Source organism: Merops nubicus, unplaced genomic scaffold (genome assembly GCF_000691845.1).
Source record: "Merops nubicus isolate BGI_N331 unplaced genomic scaffold, ASM69184v1 scaffold1347, whole genome shotgun sequence".
Lineage (NCBI taxonomy): Eukaryota > Metazoa > Chordata > Aves > Coraciiformes > Meropidae > Merops > Merops nubicus.
In genome coordinates this window covers 1972-24660 of record NW_008622098.1, presented here as the reverse complement: position 1 = coordinate 24660, position 22689 = coordinate 1972, and the positions used below count along the sequence as shown (strand labels likewise).

Sequence of the window (22689 nt, the reverse complement as noted above, 5' to 3'; positions counted from 1 at the left end):
ATTACTAGCATCTAATAAAGGGTCATCCTCCAGTTTAAGCTCTCTGATTGCATGGAATGGAAAATGTCTTCACACCAATATTACTTCCAGATGGGTATCGCTTTTTAGACATTCATGTATCTGACTTCACAGTAACAAATTAAGCTTTCATCTAGCTGAGGACTAGACTGACCTCCAGGGCTTCATATTTTCCTAAGTCAAGACGTCAATGGCAACACCCATCCAAAGTTTTCTCCCTTGTATTGTAACATCCCATAACAGTAAGGGCCTTTATATTAGTAAAATCTTTTTTCATTTACATGTATTAGGAAGTTATTACAGCCCAATGTATGTAAGATGAAATAACCCGAAATGTAAAAACATGTAAAAGTCATGTTTTTCTGTTTATGCAATCATAATCTCACATGGCAAAAGAATGCTTTGATTGAAGTGAAGTAAAAGTACTGCTGCATGCAAATTGTGAAGGAAAGCAGCCAGCAGGTTTTCTGAACCGTTTGCTATTCATTCGTTTGCATCCTGTATTTACTGCTGGGGTGAGGGGAGAGGTAGAAAGTGTTAAGACTTCGCTTGGTATGTTGCATGGTACTTGAGAAGAGACACAAAATAACTATAAAGCTGTTAACTTACAATATCTGTTACATTTATTTATAATAACCATAAAGCTGTTAACTTACAATATCTGTTACATTTATTTATAATAGTTTAAGCTGTTCTAGTTAATCTCCTATATAATACAGATTCTCTGGTCAAAGTTGAAGAACTACAGTTTGACTATTTCATTGGAAAAAAAAGGGGATGTTTAGACTATTTCATAAGTGGCCAGTAACCTAGACACAGCTGATGTCCTATGCTTCAGATGTACCAAAATTAATCTTTACACTTCTTCCTCCAGGAAGTTTTTCTGAATGGTAGTTAACTTTGCAATCAAATAAGCTACTTACAGTCTGGTCCTTCCAAATTGAGATATGGTATGTCCATTACTCTCATGAGAAACAGCCTGCAGCAAAAAGGAAAAGCACCATTAGCAAATTTCTGCCTAAAGACCTTTCAATAAGCTTTCTTTTTTATAGTTTTTTAGATGTTGCTTCTGAAGAAGCAGAGTTAATCATCCCAACGATATCTTAAGCTATATTAAAAGAAACAGATCCTCTAATAAAGCCCAACCCATTATCTAACACTCCAGATTCAAAAAGTTACTTGGCATTAGGCTACTAATTTACTTATTCAACAAAACAAGAACAAAGAAGCCTCGGACTGTTACTGCTGAAAACAAGGAAAACAAGCAGGGAAATGAACATTTAGAAAGTGGCAGCTCTATGCAGTAACAGCCATGGTGGACAGTGCAAAAGCTGTCATTCTAAATACAATAAAGTGTATTTAGTGCCTTCCCATTTTTTGAGCACTGCACTATGCTTTAGACAGAATGGATTGCAAACCCCTAGAACAGCAAAAGCTCTCATGACACTCTAGTGGAGATAATTAGGATAGGTCTTTTGCCCTCCAACATGTAACTGAAGAGCTTCTCAGAACATTAAGAAATGCTTTCAATAAAAGCTCACATTCAGCTCTAAAAACTATTTTCCTCCAAAACAAGGTAAGTAGCCTAATATCCTGTTATAGGTATGGAGGCCACATTGCTCTTACAGAACATCTGCACACAGTATTCACTGCAGAGTTAAAATAACTAACTTCTCCATCATAACTTCCAAAAGCTTCTAAAATGCTTATCAGATTACAGCTACAGCATTCAACTAAGTAATAACTGCTATAAACAGCTGATAAAAACATTAATGATGTGTAATTCCCTAGAAAGTCTGTGTCATACAACACTCACTATTAGTTTTTAAGAGTTTGAATATTATGTTCTTAGGGTTACTTGTAGCACTGACAAGTCTACTGGAATGCAGTTGAGAACTTGTCCTTACTATTAACACTCAGAAGACAAAAATTTAAAAAAACAAACAAACAAACAAAAACAACACACAAACAAACAAAAAAACCACTGGGGAGAAAACTGACTGTATGACAGGTTCACATGTGAGACCAGAGGGTCTTTGGTGACCTGGCACCAGTTATGACACACTGTCCCATCTAATTTCTGTTCCCAAGTCTCAGGGAAGATACGGTATAATGTGCACTCTGTTCCACTAAGCACTGCAGAACCTAAAAGAAATTCTCAATAAAAATTAGAAACACCAGTATGAATTAGCTTTTTCTAACTCTTCTCCCAAGTAACAAGCAATAGGACAAACAGAAACGGCCTCAAGCTGTGCCATGGGAGATTCAGGCTGGATATTAGGCAAAATTTCCTCCCCATTCCTGGAGGGATTTAGAAGACATGCAGATGTGATGCTGAGGGACATGGTTTAGTGGTGACCTGGCAGCACTGGGTTAATGGTTGGACTGATGATCTTAAAGATCTCTTCCAATCAAAACTATCCTACAATTCTACATTCCATCCTGGTGGAAAGCAGGATCACACCACCATCACAGAGCACCTATCTGGGCAGAAAAGAACTTGCAGGTCTGGGATTTATACTCTGCTAGCAAGCTGGAATTCACTTCAGACTATCAAGAGATGCTCAGTTGCATTTATTAGCCATCATTTGTGCTCATGTCTTCATGTAAAATAATGCCAATGTCGCTGTTAGTCGGACACAGCCTTTTTTGGACTCCAACGCAGGGGCTAAGCACAGCCTATATATCCAGTATTTCAGCCAGTCAGTAAAAACAGTTTAATCTTCACTGGATGAAGGCTGCCCATCACCTACACAGGATAGCAAAAGGTGGTTGTGTTGGGTTTTTTTGTTGTTTGTTTTTTAAAAAATATTCGATTTATGTTGAGCCCTCTGAAGAAAAAGCTTTCAAAGAATTCTTGGAAGCAGCTACTCTTAAAGCAGTCAAATAACTAGTTTCCTAGATAGCAGTTTTCATAAAAATAAAGACAATTTACTAAAAATACAACAAAAACTTCTGTGGAGAACGCTAGTTAAGCTGTCCTCCCCAGGGTTTTATCATGTTGAGGAAAGCAAAGAGAGCCAATGGCAAGACCAGACTTATACCAAAAAATGCATATACTCAAGGTTAATTGAGATCAGTTCTTTATCCTTTGAGACAAATGTTGCATTTATTTGTTTGGTCAAAGAACTATGCCTCTAAACAGCATATATGTAAACATACACATTCCCTAAAGAGATATTCAAATCAGTATTTATACTATTAAGTGCACTTAAGATACATTACAGCCATAACTGCACCTTGTAACACTAACTGACATCACAAGGATTATGAACACTGAGTTGCAGCATAATCCTCAATTAAGTATCCATAATTATGGTTGTTAGATTCCTCATCTATATGCAGAAAATTAAACTAATAAGGTTGTTCTATATAACAACATGAAACTTACTTTATATCAGATTAGCTAAGGCCCATGGAGTTGTAGCTAGGACATTGCTTTTTGATACATTAATTCACACTTACTTAAGAGCTATACTGACCAAGCTAAAAAAGAAAGGTTACTTCCTACACGGCTTAGAGGCTAGAGTCAGACCACATGGTCAGAGGACAGACATCTATTTCTTAATATACAACAATATCCTAGGAACTTTGAGGTATTTTAAGACAGGCATTTGGAAGACATTGCTTCTGTAGCAAGTCAAGTGAAATAAGGAGAGTCTGCAACTTCACAGCAATGCATAAGGAATCTCAGGTAGTAAACATTCCTCCCCTGCACTGAGCTAGGAGGATGCCTGTGTGATGAACTGTGTAGAGAAACTGACCCAGCTGCAAAAGAAAAAGCACCTTTTTAAACCTAGATCAGTTTACCAATCCAGCTCAGTAACTAGTATGGCCACATGTGGCTGAAAGCACAAGGAGAGCAGTTGTTTACTCCTACCCTGTGATTGCAAAGTTACTGCTCAAACTGCAGAAAAGCACACTGACATTCTTTTGTGGTGATTTTACAAAGGAAATTAAATTAATATAGAAAAGCAGAGAAAAAAAATTAACTGATTTGTAATACGTGCCAGAGAACCTAGCTCCCTGGTGAGACATATTCCACAAATATTGCACAAACCCAAGCTATTTGCCTAAGTTTTGGCTTCTGATATCTCTTTGTATGAGAAAAAAAATATTTCTCAGATAATTTATGTTTCCTACAGAACATCATGCTATTCAGCTCCATAAAATATGCTTTAATTTCTCTTCACCTCTTTCAGCCGCTCCCTCCAGCTACATCAAACAGGAAAAAAAAAAAGAGCAACATGCAAACAACCCAAAGAGATCTGAAATAAATTTGTCATTAAAATTTTGGAAGTTTGGGAGGGGTTTGCGGGTGGGGTCAGAGTGATATGGAAGAAGAAGAGATGTTGCTCTAAACAATAGGTTAAAAAATTTCAAATCAACTCCAAAGTATGTAACACAATACACCATCTAAATTACACACCTAAGAGTTTAACTATCATAATATAAAAACCCCCATCATCTCAGCTCATAAGTGTTCATCAGGGATTACTCACAGTAGACTGTTCACATGAACAGTTTTTCAAAGATGAGGTATATATGATGAAGCATAAGGATTACAGAAACTCATCTCTGGAATTCTTGGCCTATTGAGCTGTTTATCATTTAACTTACTTCATTATGCTTAAATTGCCAAACAACCCTAAGGCAAAGTCTGTTTTTAATCAATCCCACTCTTACAAGAAGCTGAAGCTAAGGATTTTACCTATGTTCATCATTAACCTATATGAACGTTAACCTATACGCTGGCCACCGCTCCTAAACAGCAAGCCATAAGTTCCTTAAGTTTGCTGGCTTAATGAAAGAGATCAAAATAACTACTGAAAAAAGTGAAGGCTAAGTTTGTAAAAATCAAAGGTTGACTTCTCAGTTTTAAATTTACTCCTACTCTTCACATTAGTGACAAGTCCATTCAAATAGAAAACATTTGCAAAATCCTATCAGCCACACCAGCCATGTAAAAGCTTAATCTCTAAACTGTATTTAAATATTAACCCCTAGTATTCAGGGATCTTGAAATTAAGACTTCATAAGCAACTCAAAGAATCATAAAGTGGGCTGCTTTAAAGAACATTTTCAAGATTATCTTGATAATAGTTTAAACTGAGAATATAGCTTCTAAATAATTGCCTTATAATAAACTACTCTGTTCAGCTTCTTTCAGGAAAAACTTTTGTGACAGATAGTATAACTTTCATTTGTTTAGCTTACTGTTTGCATGTTGTAGTTTGTGTTTTGCTTGAAGAACATGACTACAGCACAAAGGAAAAGGTTTCCTTGTTCTGACTGCTGCCCACAGGATCAGGTAGAACTTCTGGAGGAAGGATGAAGATAGGTTTTTTTTTTTCTCCCCAGGAGGAAAAGAGGATGCTCAGCTAGGGAAGGCTTCTACCACAAACTAGAGAAAACTAGGTGTAGCAGGAAGCTAGCTGGCAGCCCAGAGCATACCTGCAAAAAAGCCCCAGAAGCAACATACTTACTAGGGACCTTAAAATAACTACGTAAAATGCACAAGCCCTGGATGCTACTTATAGGTGCTAAAGACCAAGTGCTGGAAGCAGAGATCTGGTCTGCAAGGGCATATTAAACAGAGAAAAAAAACTTGTTCAGTTATGTATCTAACAGCTCTGACTTCTGACCTGTAGTTAAATATTTATTTTTTTTTTTAAATAATTACATTAAGTCATATTATTCTGGTTTACTATTCTGTGTTATAGTAAAAAGCTAGCTTTAAAAATAGAAGTCTTTGCCTGCTCACTGTAAGGAAAAGATGAGAGTCTCATCTCAAAGTTCTGATTGAGGCAAGGTGGCAGGTATTAGTTAGAATATGGTAAAGCTGCTAAGGTCATGTGAAAGACATGGCAAGTTTTCCAAGTTTCCATAATTTAAAAATAATGTACAGCTTTTCTGAAACAAGAAGTCACAAATTCTGAATATAAGCAGTAAATTTTAGTTTTTGCTTAAGAAAAAAAAGCAAGTTGTTCTCCCTAAAACTTTTTAGTAACTTTCCATTCTATTACAGTTAGGCAGTATTAACTCTGAAGCCAGAACAGATAGAGAAGGCTTCCTTTCAAAACTTTGAAATGTCACTGTTAGAGGAATGTCACACTTGAAATATATAACTTATTTAACTTGAAAAGCTTCTATTTAGTGTATTATTGTCACAGTTTTAGTTTCAGTTTGTACTTGTTGCAGATACGCATCTCTAGAAGAACTAAAAGCATTTTGGTTTATCATTGAGAAAATAATCTCAGTTGGCATCTACTGGTTGGCACGTGTGTTGCTGGCATTACTGAAAACAATCCTGTGATAAATCCTATCTTGAAATTATGCTGAACACTATCATCACCTTCCCATTCAAATCAAGCAGTCACTGTGGGTCCACGTTCAAACTCAGGAAGGTGCACACAATTTATAATATCTGTGAGAATATATGGAGTTCCTGCCTCGCGTTTCAGTGTCAGTCACCTAACTGATGTGACTATAATTGGTTTCCAGACCAATGAAACCTGAAAGCCATTGATCACAATTATTCCCTGATTTGTGTGAGCCAACTGCTGTATGATAGGCTCTGAAAGGATGGAATTTCTCCTGAATTTAAACAAAGAAAGCAACTAAAAGACTATCAGCTTCTAAATTTCAGCTCCATAAGCTAGAATCTACAGATTAAATATGCAGAGAATCACATCTGTGCATAAAGGCTTCCAGATTTCTCAGGTCTTACTTGAACAGTTTGTTCCAGTTATTTGTGTACAGATCCAACTCAAAAAGCAAAACACTCATCATAGCATCATCCCATAAAGGACTAATCATATCTGCTTATTACACCTTTTAAAAGGTAGGTTATCTGATAATATTAATGATTAAAATTAATCAATTTGGATTGATATTACAGTAGGGATATTTTAGTTTTTCTAGACTGTTTAGTGTACTCAGTTTTAACTATCACCAGTTTCTGACAGTATCCTACAACATAAAAACACCTGACCAGTTTTTCCTCAGTTCCACTACTCCAAAAGCTTATTCCAGAAATAATTTACTGAATTGTAAACTTATTCTCAATGCTGGGAAGCACAAGGCCACTAAAGCAATCCAGGTACTCTTCTAACTCTCCTTTCACAGGTTAGCAGAAACTAAAACATTCTCTTCAAAAGAAAAGGTATTTACTTTACAGACTCTGGCCTCTCTGCAGCATTACTAGTGTGAACCAGAGAGCCAAACAAAACCGAGGTGTAAAGAAAAATGCAGTTAGCCATTGATTCTAGGGCTAGAGATATATCTTCTAAGGCTAGTATCATATAGCCATGGTTCAGTGGGTCTTTTAATACAAAAACCACTTACTTGTTAAAAAAAGGTTCAATGAGTTTTGATCTAGCAGACACATGGTTTTTCGGAGGACTGAGGAATGAACCTGATGAAGAAAAAATTCAATATGTAGTAAGCAGCTACAGGCATGACTAAGGAGAAAGGTTGAAAATGACTACATAGATACCTAGGAAATTAGCCATGGAGATGAAGCACAGTCCAGTAATATAAGCATCATATCCTGCTTCGTGGAGCTGTTCAGCAGCTGTATCGTAACTTGGAAACCCCTCTGCACTTTCTGAGGAGAAAAAATAATGTGTAAATGCGTTATCACAGAAGCTGTAGGCAGCCCTGTATGCCTACTCACACACTTGTTTTGTCAGTGTGCAACATCATTGGGGTAGGTTGATATAATTTTCTGAACTTCTGAAAATTCAGAAATTCTGAAAGTTCTAAAATTTCAGAAGTTCTGAAAAAAGCAGTTTTGTTTTGTGCTTTTAAGTAAGAATAGGCTTCTAGGACAGAAGCTCCTTCTTATTAAAGAGCTATTAATACACAGATCCAATTAGCCAAAATGGAGTATTAATTCTAACACAATGACAGCACAATTCCTCACACAGTATAATTTTTTTTCCTGACTGTCTTGCACACATTCAGACTAATTGAAAACTCTATTAACCTGTTTGCCAACCATCCTGACCTATGGCCATATTTTTCAAGGTAATTAACTGAAGATAGAACTATGAGATTAAGGATGATGTCTTTATCGACAACTTTATTGATAAATATGCTTGATGTTTATGTGAAGACTTTGAGAACCATCCCTTGAAACACCTCTGAAGGTGGAAACATTAATAGGCACTTTTCTGAAGAGAAGTGTCCAAAAGTGCCCAAGTCTTAGTAACAAAGAAATATGCGCACATCACACTTTATCATTTAAAATTTTCCCACTCCCAGCATCAAAGTTATTTCACCTCTGTAGCTAGCTCCGCAACCTCTAAAAATCTGGCTCCTTTTCCTCTACTAGTTAAACTGAGAGTATGACTGGAAGAACAAAATTAACTTTTAAAAAGCCAGAATCATGACCCTTACACTAAAGGTAGAGGCTGAAAAAAGAACTCTATCATTCCATTTTATTTATTGCATTCAACCTAGCCAAAGAAGCTAAAACAATACCATGAAACATACTGAGGATTTAAAACAGTGAGCATATATACTTGTTGCATTTTGTAAAAAGAAACTGGAATATATGAAACTAGAGTAGCAAAACATCAGGCCTTTTTCCAGATGAGCCCCTGTAATATTTATTTTTTAAATAAAGTTGTCTGAGATTCATACAACTAAGTTAGGCTGAGCTCTGGCTGAGCTGAAAAGGACATTTCTTAGTGCTTAACTTTTTTTTTTTTTTTTAATAGATATATATCCAAACCAAGCCATAAATGAACAGTTAACAAAAGTATTCTTGTATTTTTTAATATGTTTTGCTTTGGGTGTTCTGAACCACATTAATCAGTTAAACATTATGATCATATTTTGCTCAAGAAAAAAGTAAACATTATTATATTACATCAGCAAAAAACAGCACCTGACAGCTGCCAAACTACGTCACAGCCTAAGGAGCTACAGAGGATGCGCCACTAGAAGGTCTGCATGCAATTACTGTGCACCCCATACTCATGGTACTACTTACGTCTAGGCGTCAACAGCTCCTCCTGCTTACTGTCCAAGGAAACTGTAGATTATCCACCTTGCTGTCCTTCCTGTTACTGCAGCTGAAGTGCATCTGCTCTGCACATTCAGCAATATAAAAAAGTACCACTCACCTTGGTTTTGACTAAGCATTGAGATTTTCCCTTCCAGTGCACCCTGGTGTTCAATATTGCTCTCCCTCTTCTAAATTAGCAGCTTAAGAAAAATTCTAGAACCTTAAGATAAGCTTGCCCTTTGATTAAAAATCCTTTAATTCACCTCAAAGCAAAGAAGCTCTAAAGGAACTTTAACAGTTTGCTATACCACACATGACTAGTCACTACTGTGTATGGTTTCTTGGTTTTGTTTATCCAAGTGCCTATTGGAGTGCTCTGGCTTTGATCCGAAGGACAATAACCAAATTAAACAGTTTTAAAACAATTTCAAGTTACTCATCAAAAATCAACCTTAAACCCAAAATGCCATCATTAGAAGACGATGAAACTACTGCTTACTGAATATAACCACTCTTCTGCTTTCTGAAATGAAGTGGAAGGATTCCTACTGACTTTCACTAATAGCTCTAAGTATAACTGCACTATATGTATATTGCCTGCATTTTAAGTTCCTTTCATCAAAACACTGAGCATTAATAGGAGGACTTACATTTCAGACTAAGAACAAAAATAATGAGAACAGTTTCTTTCCTCTGAAAGAGGAAAACATTTCAGAAAAGACCATTTTGATATATCCTCACCAACTTTAGGAGGGCTGAATGGAACCTCTTTTAAACGCTTCTCCAGTTCTGCAAGGGATGTATTATTAATGATGTCCTGCAAAAGAAGACACCATCAACTGCCAATGCCAAGTACATTTTCCCCAGAAACTGAAAACAACCAGGATAAAATGAGTATTTACTGCTGCCACCTTGTGTTCTCTCAGGATTTATACATAGCCTCATTTCTAACTAATACTCCACAGAAGTCCATCAAGACAAGTTTTAAAAAATTAACTTGCCCGCCCTACAACATAATGAGTAGCAAGTCTTTATTAATGCTTTTCAGAATTCTTGATGAACGATGCCAAAGTAATATTTCTGTTTGAATCTGGTTCCATGCACAGTACATGAGGCAAGGGAAACAGCAAGGCAAAAAAATACTGATTGTAATGGTTGAAGGCATTCAAGTGTGCTCACTGTCTGGACATTCCTGAACAGTTCCATAAGGGTAAATACTGCTTATTTAAAATAATACAGAGATAGGGAAAGGAGACCCATAATCAGAAAGCTGTTCATACACTTCAGCTTAGCTGGGATGCATTACTGGATCTATACACGCATATATAAAATGTCACAAAAAGATAAACTCATTATTTATTTCCTCTAACCAAACTTCTTGAAGTTCTTGGTCAAATATACTTTGTCAATCAGAACAATGGAAACAACATGCAGAATCCATAGCATGAGAAGACAAAAAAATCTCACACAATCTTTCTTAAACTTGTCTGAAATTTTTGAGGAGCAGATTTCCTTCTCTTTTAAATCAAGACAGCTCTCTACAGTTATCACCAAGTCTGCGGTCTGAAAAGTTATCAAGGACTCAGTACTCAGCTCAACTGATGCATTACAGTGGCATCCCAAAGCACCATTTCATAACAGCAGCCTAAAACCCAAGCGCCCACTGTAAAAATCACAAATATCAACATAACTGTAGCAAACATAAAACTTGTGCAGGATTGTTATTAGTTTTCAGAATACAGAAGCCTCTGCACTCACTACAGTAGTATGCAACACAAACCTGAAAACATCTAAGTACATTTTAATGAGATTTTCTGCTATGCAATGCTGTAAAGTCAGAGAGGTATGCAGAAACATAGATGCTGCTTCATCAGCATGGTTTTTTAATTAATTAATTCCAAAGGCACGTAGGAGAGCAGAAGAGTATAATCACTCATCTCAATACTACTTTGAAGAATAAAACTCATGCTGCAAGAAGTTTTAAGAGAAACCTCTAAGGTTTTTCTCCTGCTGACTACCCACTGAACAGCAGGTCACAACAGAACCTAACAACGATGTTCAAGCATCTATCTCTAGACAAATCCTAGTCAGCATTCACAATATTTCTAAAGCAGCTTCCAGGTCCTATTTGTTCATGAATAATAACTTTTTTACCTCCTGAGGAGACATGTTGTCTAGTGCTAATTTCAAAGACTAAAAAAAAAAAACCTAACCACTTTTTAAGTAGCAGAAACTGTACACAATTTGGAATTCAAAGCTGCTTAGGTATTTAAAACTGCAACAAACAAAAGTCACTTATACAGAAGTAAAAATTTATATTCTAAAAATTTTCTAACTTTAGATAAGTTAAAAAAATTATTCTCTTATAAAAAAGGGAGCATCATAGAAAATATTGTATGTCAATTTTCCCCTAAAAAAATAAAAACTGTTTAAATACACACTTAATGCAAACTTGTATCTTCAAATCATTCTGTAATATTGTATTTATTTACCTTAAAAGGTTGTGTACTTGCCATCAGTTTAGTATCCAATAGCCTAGAAACAAAGGAAGAGCTAAATCAGTTGAAATGCAACAATGTCCATTTTGCCAAATCCTCAAAAATGTTTTGATGTATTAGCCGGGAAACAGCAGTTTTACCCCACTGAAAAATTACTCTCAGATCTTAAAGCAGCCAAAACAGTCCTTGGCTTTGTTCAGCATGAAAAATAACAGCAGCTAAGCAATAGCAAGAGATACAAACAATAAATAGCAAATAAATCTTGTTCCAAATGTAGTGCAGATTCAAAACACCAAACGTGCCAGAAACAAGGGGGTAGCAAAGCTGCATCTTTCGCCAAGCAGAACAATAGTACTTCTCTTCTGAAAAAGAGATGCTCCAGAATGCTTTATAAATGACATTTAACTTGTTCCCAATGTTATTTCCGGTAATGGTGAGGTTAACAGGGCTGTGACAAACAATATCAGAGTACTAAACCAACATGAAAACAGCTAAAAGTGTGAACTAAGGACTTACCGGGGAAAGACACATGATGTTACTTCCTTGAATTCACTTAGGTCCTAATTTAACATTAAATCGGGAAATAAAATCCAATTAATTTAACTGTTTATGTCTCAGTATGATAGATAGCAGTAGCTACAACTATCCCATCAGCTTCTACACCTGAGATACACTGACTGAATTCTCTCCTTGTAAGAGATGAATTTGTCAGCGTTACAATAAAGAACACCTGCAATTACACAGAACTACAGACTATTTCTGATTTGTCTGTGATTCATAACAGAAATGTGCTATCACCTCCAATATCGTATCTTATCACATAACCAACTACCTCTAATTCCAGCTGTGTTAACACTTCTACTTGAATATTCCCAGCATTTATATGGCAATGGCATATGAGCAGACTCTCAAGGGGGGCAGTTGACAGCCTACAAATCTACATCTTCCAAGCATCAAAAGTACAGGAAGAACTGACAGCTGCTTATGTTCCAACACTGTCCAAACAGACCCCAAACTTATTCCTCCCACCTCATAACCAAGTCCTTCCCATAACACCCTGGAGGACTGCCAGCAATATATCCATCATGCTGTCCATCCTTCCAGTGAGACCTCTGGCTTCTTCAGACATCCTCACTGCCAATACATTGCTTAGTTTAACTTAATTGTTAGACTAATGCAACATGAACTGTTAGACTGCCCTACTGCAGTCATGAAAGTTAACAAGATGCTCAAAGCAGGACAACTGTATGCTCCTCCCAATTATTCAGACATTCCACATCTTCACCTCAATTAACATCATCCTGCTACAAGATTTATCATTCTGTTAATTGTACTGTGTTATATGAAAACATGTGTTCCCACTTTGTAAACTACAGAAGTGGAAATGCCACACAATAATGCTGAAGCTCCAAACCATTAACTCAACAAGTCAGTTGAACCTGCCTGCCATAATCCAAGCAGTTTCTGAAGGACTAACAGATAAGAGCAGAAACCACAACTCAATTTCAACATTAAACTTGAACATTTTCAAAATGTGAAGGAAAAAAACTCAACCCAACAAAGCTCTCTACATGAAGATTTAAGAAAATAAGGCAGTAGCTCAGAACTAACAGGTGTTCTTTTAGACAAGTATATTAAGGCATTAATTTCATCATCTGAACACTCAGAAGATTACTTACATCAGGTAAGGGACAATAGAACTGGTGTATGGTATGCATAACATCCAGTAGCATGTTGTGCCCGATAACAAGCTTGCCCTGCAAAAAGGACATTAACTGTTAGTTACACTTCCAATCACAGCCATGCCAAGGGAAATATGTGGGAAGCACCTAGCCCAGATGTTAGACAAGGGCTGCTGGGAACAAATACAAATCAAACCTCCCCATTTGCTCTCTACCCTCCCCACAGATTCCTTCCTCGTCTACACCCAACCACTTATCTCAGCCTCCAGCAGCAGCTCATAATGTTAAGAGGATTCACTTAGAAAAACTACTTACAATTTGGTTTCTAGATGTAATCTATTTAAGATTGAAGTCAAGTGATTTCTCAGTCCACCACCTTTTAATTTATAACTTGTACAACCACTCATGATGTACTCTTTACTGGTTTAATACACGACAGTTATTAGGGGCATGATTTGGCTTCTCACAGTGCAGAACCTTTCATGACAGATGTTGCACTTTGTCAAGTAGGAACTTGCTTGTACAAGGATTTTTTTTTTTAAATGTTACCTTGGATTCATTCCTTTGACATGACAACCTTTTCTGCTTCCCTGCGCCCTCCATTTGGTAGAGAAAATGTGCATACATATTTTGTTTTCTACACAGCAGGCTGTAACAGCTACATGAAAATAATTGATTGGGCTGACACGGACAGACATAAAACTACAGCCTATTATAACTGCGTAGGTAGAAGAGAATCAGATGACCTTCTCTGATTAAGCTTTTAACAGCCAGAAAAAACCCTAATGTCCAGAAAACTTTTCAGGAGAAAAAAAAACCCAAACAAACCCAAATACTTAAGAGAATCCTGCTAAAAGCCCTAAGAAACTGGTATTGTTGACTCCTGCAGATAATGCGGTTGTTCATATCATTAGTTTAAGAGCTTACTTAACCTATCATAGTCAATCATTGTAAAATATGAAACAATATCAAACTAAACGTCACTTTAACTCATATTTCATCTTATCTTCCAAAACATAGTAGCAAAAGAATTCTTTCTTTGAAAGAATTAATTTTTCTTTTTACAACTAAAGGTATGTTAAAAATCATGTTAACTTACAGAGTTAGCAATGGCATGAACAACTCTGGAAAATCCTACTGCATCATTCAATTCTTCCTGCAAGCAAAGTTTCTGACATTAGTGAAACATAAATACAAATATTGTCAAAACTGCACCTGCCAACTGGCAGACACACTCAAACTGTTTGGCTCAAACTGTTGCTCAGACATAAGCAAGAAGAGACCACCAAGGAAATGTCAATATTTGGAAGACAGGTGAGGCGAAAGCAGGATGCTGCTGACAGAATTCCAGTTTTATATGTAGCTCTGGTTCACTGTAAAGTAGGACAAGCTATTTTGGTGGGTTAACCCTGGCCAGGGGCCAAACACCCACTCTGAGTTTTGTTCACTCCCCTTTCCCAGGGGATAGGATAGAGAGGACAAGACCAACCAAAAACAACGACAAAAAAGTTTGCATAGATGACTAAAGTCATAAGATTCTCCCCCTCCCTCTTTCATGTAAACTAACGAAACAGAACTTAAGTTACCTGTTCTTTTGCTTGTTTCTGCTGCTCTCTTCTTTTTCGTTCTTCTTCATTTACCTTACTAATAACAATGTATCTCTCCTTCTAAAATAAAATACACATAGTTTGAGGAATGACTCTGAGAAGTTCATATTTAAGACCACTGCAAGTTTCTGTAAATTTACATGTAAAGATAATTGTCATGCCTCAGCAGCAGTTACTTGGCAACATGACTGTTTCTATCACCTGCTCCCAAAAGCTTACTTTAGAAAGCTGTATTAGATTCATCCACCAAACCTAACTTTTTCTAAATCCACTTTTTGCTTCTGAGGAGAGGTAGTCAGCTTTTCCTTGTAAATAGTGGATTTCAAATACCTATGAAGCAGAGATTTGTGCTGGGAAGTGAGGATACAGCACATGATGCCACTACTGTTCCTCTCAGATCAAAATCTACTTTTCACCAACAGACTCACTTTTCATCAGTATTCAATGTCAGATTCACTACATCTTAAAATACCTTTTAGCATCCTTTTTTAAAAAGCCAGTAATACTAGGCCATACAAATACATGCCCACATTTTGTATGTTGGTCAGATGTAATGCTTAGAAACTGTATGCCATTTTGCATTTTGCATAGTAAGCTCCAGTTAGATCTAAAAGTTACGAGAGTTGGTAAAACAGAGAAATAAAATTTCTTTTAAACAGAACAAATGTTACAAGCAGAAACGTGCCTAGTTACCTTATCTGACTCCAGAGTTTCAACATGGATACCTTTTGGATACCTACGTCAAAAAAAATCAAAAGTAAACATAAGTAGTTCTTAATTCAGCATTTAGCATATTGAAATCACAACAGTGATTTGCTAATGTCATGTTTCACTATCACTGTAAGTCTTAAGTGCAAAAGAATTCTTAAAAATTCCTTTTTAATTTTTAAAAAAATTGCAAATTTGAAGCAATAGGTTAATTAAATTGCCTCCTTATGTTCCCTAACAGTAGCTAGCATTAAAATGTATTTTCTTATGCAATTTCCCATCCTATTGCCATGGAATCTATAACTTCTTATTTTACTAATATTAAGTAAATATCATCTACATATTTCATCACAATCTAGAAACTCTGCTTTCAACAAATCCAAAACGCTGTTAAGAAAACTCATTTACTCACAGCCACAGGACAGCTGCTTTGGGGTCTGTATGCTTCTAATATGGCACTTATCCTAGGATTTATAAATAACCCTGAACTTTCTGCTAACAGTAAGCTCTAACAGAAAATTAATACAAATTTTTTTACCTCTGTTACAGGGTTGCATCACTCTACCACAAACATTTAATTACCAAAGTACTACCATACACAGAGCCACACAGCAACCAACCGATAGCAAGGTGAAAACAACATTATAGTTCACTGCTTAACTATCAGATATTACTCTGATCTTCCTATTATAATAAAAAAAAAAAAAAATCACAATTATATAACCATGGCAGAACCAGCATGTTTCCTTCATCCCTTGGCTACTACTAAAACCAGTACTAGAGAACACATACTAGAGTACTAATGTGTCACACAGTTTTGAAGCTAGGCCTCACTTCTAAGGTGCTTCATGTCATGGACCTTGGATGCATCAAAACACTTGCACAAGAGAACACTTCAACAAAGAAAGTGACCAGTGAAGAGTTCAGGACATACGGGTAATAAATAACCTCACTGTTATTGATGCTATAATTATCTGCATGTTAACTTCACAGCTTCCCATTTCCTCACCAATATACACACAGTGTAGGCAGCTGTACACACAAAGCAATACAGCTGAATGTTAAAAAAAGATTGACAATGCATTAACACACTCTTCCAACCACTCAGAGAAGATGCAAGAATAAGTGTCAGACAAACATAACACTACGTGCCACCAGAAGCTACGGATATTCCATCAGTGTATTAAAAATTCACACAGAAAAACTCTTGAAAACACCTCTCTTCAGACTAGTTCTCAAGTCTAGTTCTTCAGATTAGTTCTCACTTTTTCAGATTGCACTTTATAAAGAGACACTTTATCCACTTCCAGTGTAAGCCACAGTGTCAGATACTGCTGCAACGTTAAATTAACTAAATGTACCTGAAGAGATTTCTGCTGTATTTTCCACATTTTACTAGTGCAATCAGAACAATGAAATCCTCATCTCTACAGCCTTACAGTTTCTCCTAAGGCCTTAAGGAATATATTCAGATAAGAAGAAATAAGCCAAGAAAGAATAGAATTACTTCTACAATTAGGATTTTTAAGTCATCAAAACCACTTAACATCTACCAGAAAACTATGAACACCCCAGTACCTACCCACAGATCTAGGAGTTTTTGAAGTACAGCCCACAATCTGTGTAAGCACATGCACTCTCTGCTCACTAAAAACCTGTCAAGTGGCATTTGTTACATAACTCCTAGCTGCACTGTTCTATTCAGAGATTTTCAGACTGGAAAGATAAACACTAAGCTTTAAAATATTTAAGTGAAAAGCAAAGCAGTTTTATCTTCAGAACACTATTGAAAGTCTGCTCTTAAGGGAGGAAAAATAAAAGTCTAAATGAAACACCTCTCAGGTTAACTAGATCAGATCTTACCCAGACTTCTTACCAGAAATACTAAAAAAAAACACAGTAAGGCAGTATTACCAGTAACTTACTTCCAGCTCAAAGTCTGATAAATTAATTTCCTCTGAAATCTAAAATAAAAAGACAATTGTGTTACTACTACTGCTGATCTTGCAAAAGTGTTTCAAAGTAATAATGTTCAGTTAAACCCAGCTCCATGTTCATTTGTAGAAAGATTTTTAAAGCATAAGCACTGCTACCACAACCTATAGGCTAGAAGGGTTTTACTGAATTCAGATGTTCAGTTGCCAAGCTGACATTTCCATAATTTTGTAGTTATCCACATATTTTCTCATAAGCAAATATTCTGTAGATATGATTACTGAATATAGATACAGTTATATTATCCTGCTTCCAGCTTTAAAATGTTCTAGTATTTCTAAATGCAGTATGGTGGGTTTTTATTATTTAAAAAAAAAAACCAAAACAACACACTCTCCAAACACCTGGACTCCAAAGCTAAACATGCTTATAGGAAGAAGGTGCACTAAAAACAGTTTCAATACATAGTGTCAACCAGAAATAACTGATAGCTCAACAGATTTGAGAAATTTGCTTAAATTGTGTAAAATTATTTTGTATAAAATGCTTATATTTTATAGCATTAACAGCTTATGGAGCAACCCAGCAACTGCGAAGGGAGGTTCACATATGCATAACACTTCTTGGCTATAACTAAGAATGTTTGTCACTATCTGCAAAAGTTATGGTACATAAAACATCTTAATTACCAAGTTTTCACAACCTTCACATATTAGTCACATGCAGATTTTGCTACAGTTAACCCAAATAAAGATATTTTTCTTCTCTCCCCTAATTCTGTATGGCCCAAATAAGTATTTTTTTAGAAGACTGTTCTGCCAATGACCAGGCACAACAAGAATGAAACAGCCAGCAGAAAGAGAAACCAATACACAGACTGTATTGTGATCAGAAACATCGTTACATGAATGATCGCTGGGGGTACAAACAGATCAATCAGCTGGTACATAAACGACACCACCCCCAACGATCCCACAACAGATGTGACAGGGCCCACAACAGGTGGTACAACCAGAGACCCGAGGTTTCCCACAGCTGGCATGGGAACCAGCCAGACCAGCAAGCTGAACACATAAGAGAAAGGTGCCCACATGGTGACTCTCACCTGATCAGCCCGTGTTCGCAAAGGCCTAAACAGACCAGGGCCCAGCTCCAGGGAGAGTCAGGAGGTCTGCCCTGAACCAGGAAGCTCTGTGGAGTGCACTCCACAGACAGACACTCCTGACTCCCTGCCAGTGGTCCCAGCTTTTATCCCCAAGCAGACACCTGACCTTTGTCAACTCACTGCGGGACCCCTGGGGCTCATTTCCCTTCTGGCTCTCCCTGCAGGGCCGGCCGCACCCTGGGGGGAAGCTATAAGGCAAACTCACCCCCTCTTTATGAAGGGCTGTGGGAGTCACCCATATGTCAACCTTAATTCAGGGGCTCAGGGTTCAAACCCCAGCATATCAAAGACATGTAATATCAGAAACTGACCCTGTACATGGTTCCAGTTCCAAACTTTCATTTTCTTCATTCTTTAATAAATCTTCTATCTGTTCCCTGGAAGAAATAAATTATTTGTTTCTATATCTACTGTTTTCTTTTCATGATGTTTATAGCTCTCCCCAAAAGACAAGAAAGCACTTCATAACAAAAAGAACTATATCACAATTAGTGAACTAATAAAAATAGCTTGAACATACAAACATCACTATCAGTTATGTTTTAGTTTCAACATCAGAGCAACAATTTTACTTACACTACTTTTTCAATGAATTTTTTCTGATCATCAGGAATTGTCACAGGACACTTTGTGGCATTGGGAGAAATGTATGACAGAGATCCTGCACCATTGGCCTGAGAATGCTTTTCATCATACTGTTCCCTTAGTTGTCTTTCTTCTTCCTGATTTAAATATGGAATTCCTAAACATACAAAAAAGATAAATTTAAAAGCTCATCATAATTAAAGACAAATCAGGGATGTTTGATTTAGCAAAGACTTTACTAACCATGCAAGTGCCAGTGTTATACCCCTCAAGGCTCAAAACATCATCTTATATCCTTCCCTTTCGGCTGTCTGTTCTAGATGCCATTCTTTATCTGTGTCAATAGAGGCTTCGTTCCAGCAGATCCCAGCCCAGCTGGCACCACTGCACTCTTAGGAGGTATACACCTCATCTGCATAAGGCAGGAGCCTGAAGACTGCAAAGCTGTAGATTACAATCACAGCAACAGATAACACTTGCCTTCCTTGCTATCTGCATCACTTTAATGCAGACTGCAGCAGCATTTAGTACAACACACTGACACCTTTTCCAAAAGGTTACTAATGATCCATTACACAGCTACATAACTTGGTAAACAAGTTGTGTTCAGCCACCAAACAAAAATAAACAACCAAGTGCTTATCTAAACAGAAATTCTATTCTGTTGAATCCACACAATGCATTTTTGCAAAGGGAGAAACTACCAGCACAACTGTAGATCTGATGAGAATAATTCTAAGACCATCATTATGTGTTAAGGGCATATCATGAATGGCTGGGTTTTTCCTTTGGTAGAAAATTAAGAACGATGTCATAAATTTTGTAGATACTGAAAGAAAAAAAAAAAGTAAACCCAAACAACTCACCATTGCGAAAAACTTTATTAAAATCAAATCCTTGGTTTGCTAAAAAATCTATACTTGAACTCTGCAACAAAAGAAAGTATCTTTACAATTGGCAAGAGTATATGTGGCGTAAAAAGATCAATTCAGTTATTTTTACACCTTTTAAGAAATTATACAAAGTCCAAAGTCAAAAGCAACTGTTTGTTACCCTAAAGAATCCAGGGAGTTGAGACTATGCTAATTTTGTTATTTATTTTCAACCTCTATAAAGTACAAGAACAATAAATACACTAAAGGGATGAAGATGAAAGAATGAGCTACGTGGAGATAGGAAACTAAAGACAGAAAAAAATGGTTCAGAAGAACAAATCTGAGACAAAAAAAAATGCTGGCAATAGTCTGGGAAATACTGAAAGTGAGATAAGCAGATGGGAAGAAAGGATCAAATAGAATAAGCACAGGAGCAGGAAGTCGGACAAGAAAGGGGGAAAAAAATAAATAGAAACATCTTGCCAGGTTTGGAACATTATCTCCAGTTCCAGGAGCCACATGATGTAATGTGTAACAAGATTTAAAAACCAAAGTCAAACACACTTCCTTAAAGCTCATTTTTAGGTATTGCTCTTAGCTGATACATATTCCTTTCTATATGGAAAAAAGCCAAACACAACAAACCCCAGAAACTTACATTTTATATGTAACAGCCTTTTAAGCTGTTAATAGAACCAACCACTTCTCCCTCTACAATGATGCAGAGTTTTCCTAGAAATGTTTTTTAGAAGTTCACTGTAGGTGTACCTGAACCAAACAAAATCAGACTTGCTTTTCTACTAACCTGACAGACAAACTTGACATCTGGTGAACTTCTGTTAAAGGGTTTTGGAAAAATATAGAAATTAAATGACTTCATTATATACCTGTGAAAAAGATGAGTTGCATTTTAATACAGCTTATCAATATAACTTCATAAATTCCTCAATTAAGAAAACAAGGAATAAGAGAATGACATACTTTTCTTCTGTGTGATCATATTTAAAAGTGCAAAGGCCAAACTGAAAGAGCAAAAAATCCATGGAATGCTGGAAAGGAAAGGAAAACGTTGCATGAGAATAAAAATCATACACATCCACAATAAACATGATTCCTCTCCATTTCAAAATTAAGCAAACAGGATTCTTCTTAACCAACATTTGTTCTGTTGGCAATTTTGAAGTAAATAGACCAAAATTTTTCAACTAGTTTTCATCCCCATTTAATCATCTTAGTAATGCCCAAAGATGATTTGTAGTATGCACTTGCATTCTGTAAACAGACAAGAACTCAGGGAAGCTCCACCCATTGCTCACACACAAGAGACGCTGCATCTAAAGCAGCTGCCGAGTCCCCTTCTCACTGTTTAATGATGTTCCTATGTGCCAGCAGACTGAGGGACACTGCCTGGGCACACTTCTCACAGGTAATAATACATTTAATATTCTTCTAAACCACGTGACTAACTGTGGATAGTATAATAGATGTACTAGCAGGGTCACTAGGCACCTTATCGTCATGTTCTCTAGTATTTCACAATTGTTGGATCATTATTGAAAAGGTTTTTAACACTATTGCAAGTGTATGAGAAATGCATTGTGATGTCACAGAAAGACTTGTTTTCCTATTTTAAACACAAAGCACACATAAGATTATTCAATTTTATCATAGGGTGATATATAAATAATGGGTGGCAACAGGACACACAAAATTAGTCCTCTTAACTTGGAGTCATAGAATGATTTGGGTTGGAGGGGACCTTAAAGATCATCTAGTTCCAGCTCGCCTGCCATGGGTGGGGACACCTCCCACTAGACCAAGTTGCTCAAAGCCCCATCCAACCTGGCCTTGAACCCTTTGGGGGATGGGGCATCCACAGCTTCCCTGGGCAACCTGTTCCAGTGCCTTGCCACCCTCACAGTAAAGAATTTCTTCCCAATAGCTAATGTTAATCTACCTCCTTTTGGTTCGAAACCATTACCCCTCGTCCAGTCACTACGCTCCCTGATAAAGAGTCCCTGCCCAGCCTTCCTGTTGGCCCCCTTCAAATACTTGAAGGCCACTATAATGTCTCCCCAGAGCCTTCTCTTCTCCAGGTTGAACAACCACAACTCTCTCAGCTTGTTGCCATAGAGGAGGTACTTCAGTCCCTTGATTGCCTTTGTGGCCCACATCTGGACCCACTCCATCCGGTTCATGTCTTTCTTATACTGGGGTCCCCAGAGCTGAACATAGTACCCCAGGTGGGGTCTCAGCAGAGGTAAGCAGAGGGGGAGAATCACCTCCCTCAGCCTACTGGTCACACTTCTTTTGATGCAGCCTGAGATGCAACTGGCTTTCTGGGCTGCAAGCACACACAGACAGGTTATGTTCAGGTTTCCATCCACCAACACTCCCAAGTCCTAGGGCTGCTCTCAATCCACTCATTGCCCAGCCTGTATCTGTGCTTGTGATTGCCCTGACCCATGTGCAGGACCTTGCACTTGGCCTTGTTGACCTTCAGGAGGTTCACGCAGGCCCACCTCTTGACCCTGCCCAAGTCCCTCTGGATGGCATCCCTTCCCTCCCGTGTAGGGGCCACACCACACAGGATGGGTGTC

The 22689-nt window shown here is 37.2% G+C and overlaps 1 protein-coding gene across 1 annotated transcript in view; it reads right to left on the bottom strand.

Moving 5' to 3' along the window:
• Positions 1–22689, bottom strand: part of PARN (poly(A)-specific ribonuclease) — a 57420-nt gene that overhangs the window by 32887 nt on the left and 1844 nt on the right. The window contains exons 3-18 of the mRNA XM_008944648.1: positions 21071–21138; positions 20895–20976; positions 20081–20141; positions 19206–19371; positions 18941–19006; positions 17455–17493; positions 15515–15557; positions 14801–14881; positions 14314–14370; positions 13212–13289; positions 12049–12092; positions 11527–11569; positions 9776–9851; positions 7517–7627; positions 7366–7435; positions 942–997 (exon numbers count right to left, since the gene is read on the bottom strand). Of these exons, the coding sequence (XP_008942896.1) occupies positions 942–997; positions 7366–7435; positions 7517–7627; positions 9776–9851; positions 11527–11569; positions 12049–12092; positions 13212–13289; positions 14314–14370; positions 14801–14881; positions 15515–15557; positions 17455–17493; positions 18941–19006; positions 19206–19371; positions 20081–20141; positions 20895–20976; positions 21071–21132 (1135 nt within the window). The 5' untranslated portion in view covers positions 21133–21138. The remainder of the gene's footprint in view (positions 1–941; positions 998–7365; positions 7436–7516; positions 7628–9775; positions 9852–11526; positions 11570–12048; positions 12093–13211; positions 13290–14313; positions 14371–14800; positions 14882–15514; positions 15558–17454; positions 17494–18940; positions 19007–19205; positions 19372–20080; positions 20142–20894; positions 20977–21070; positions 21139–22689) is intronic.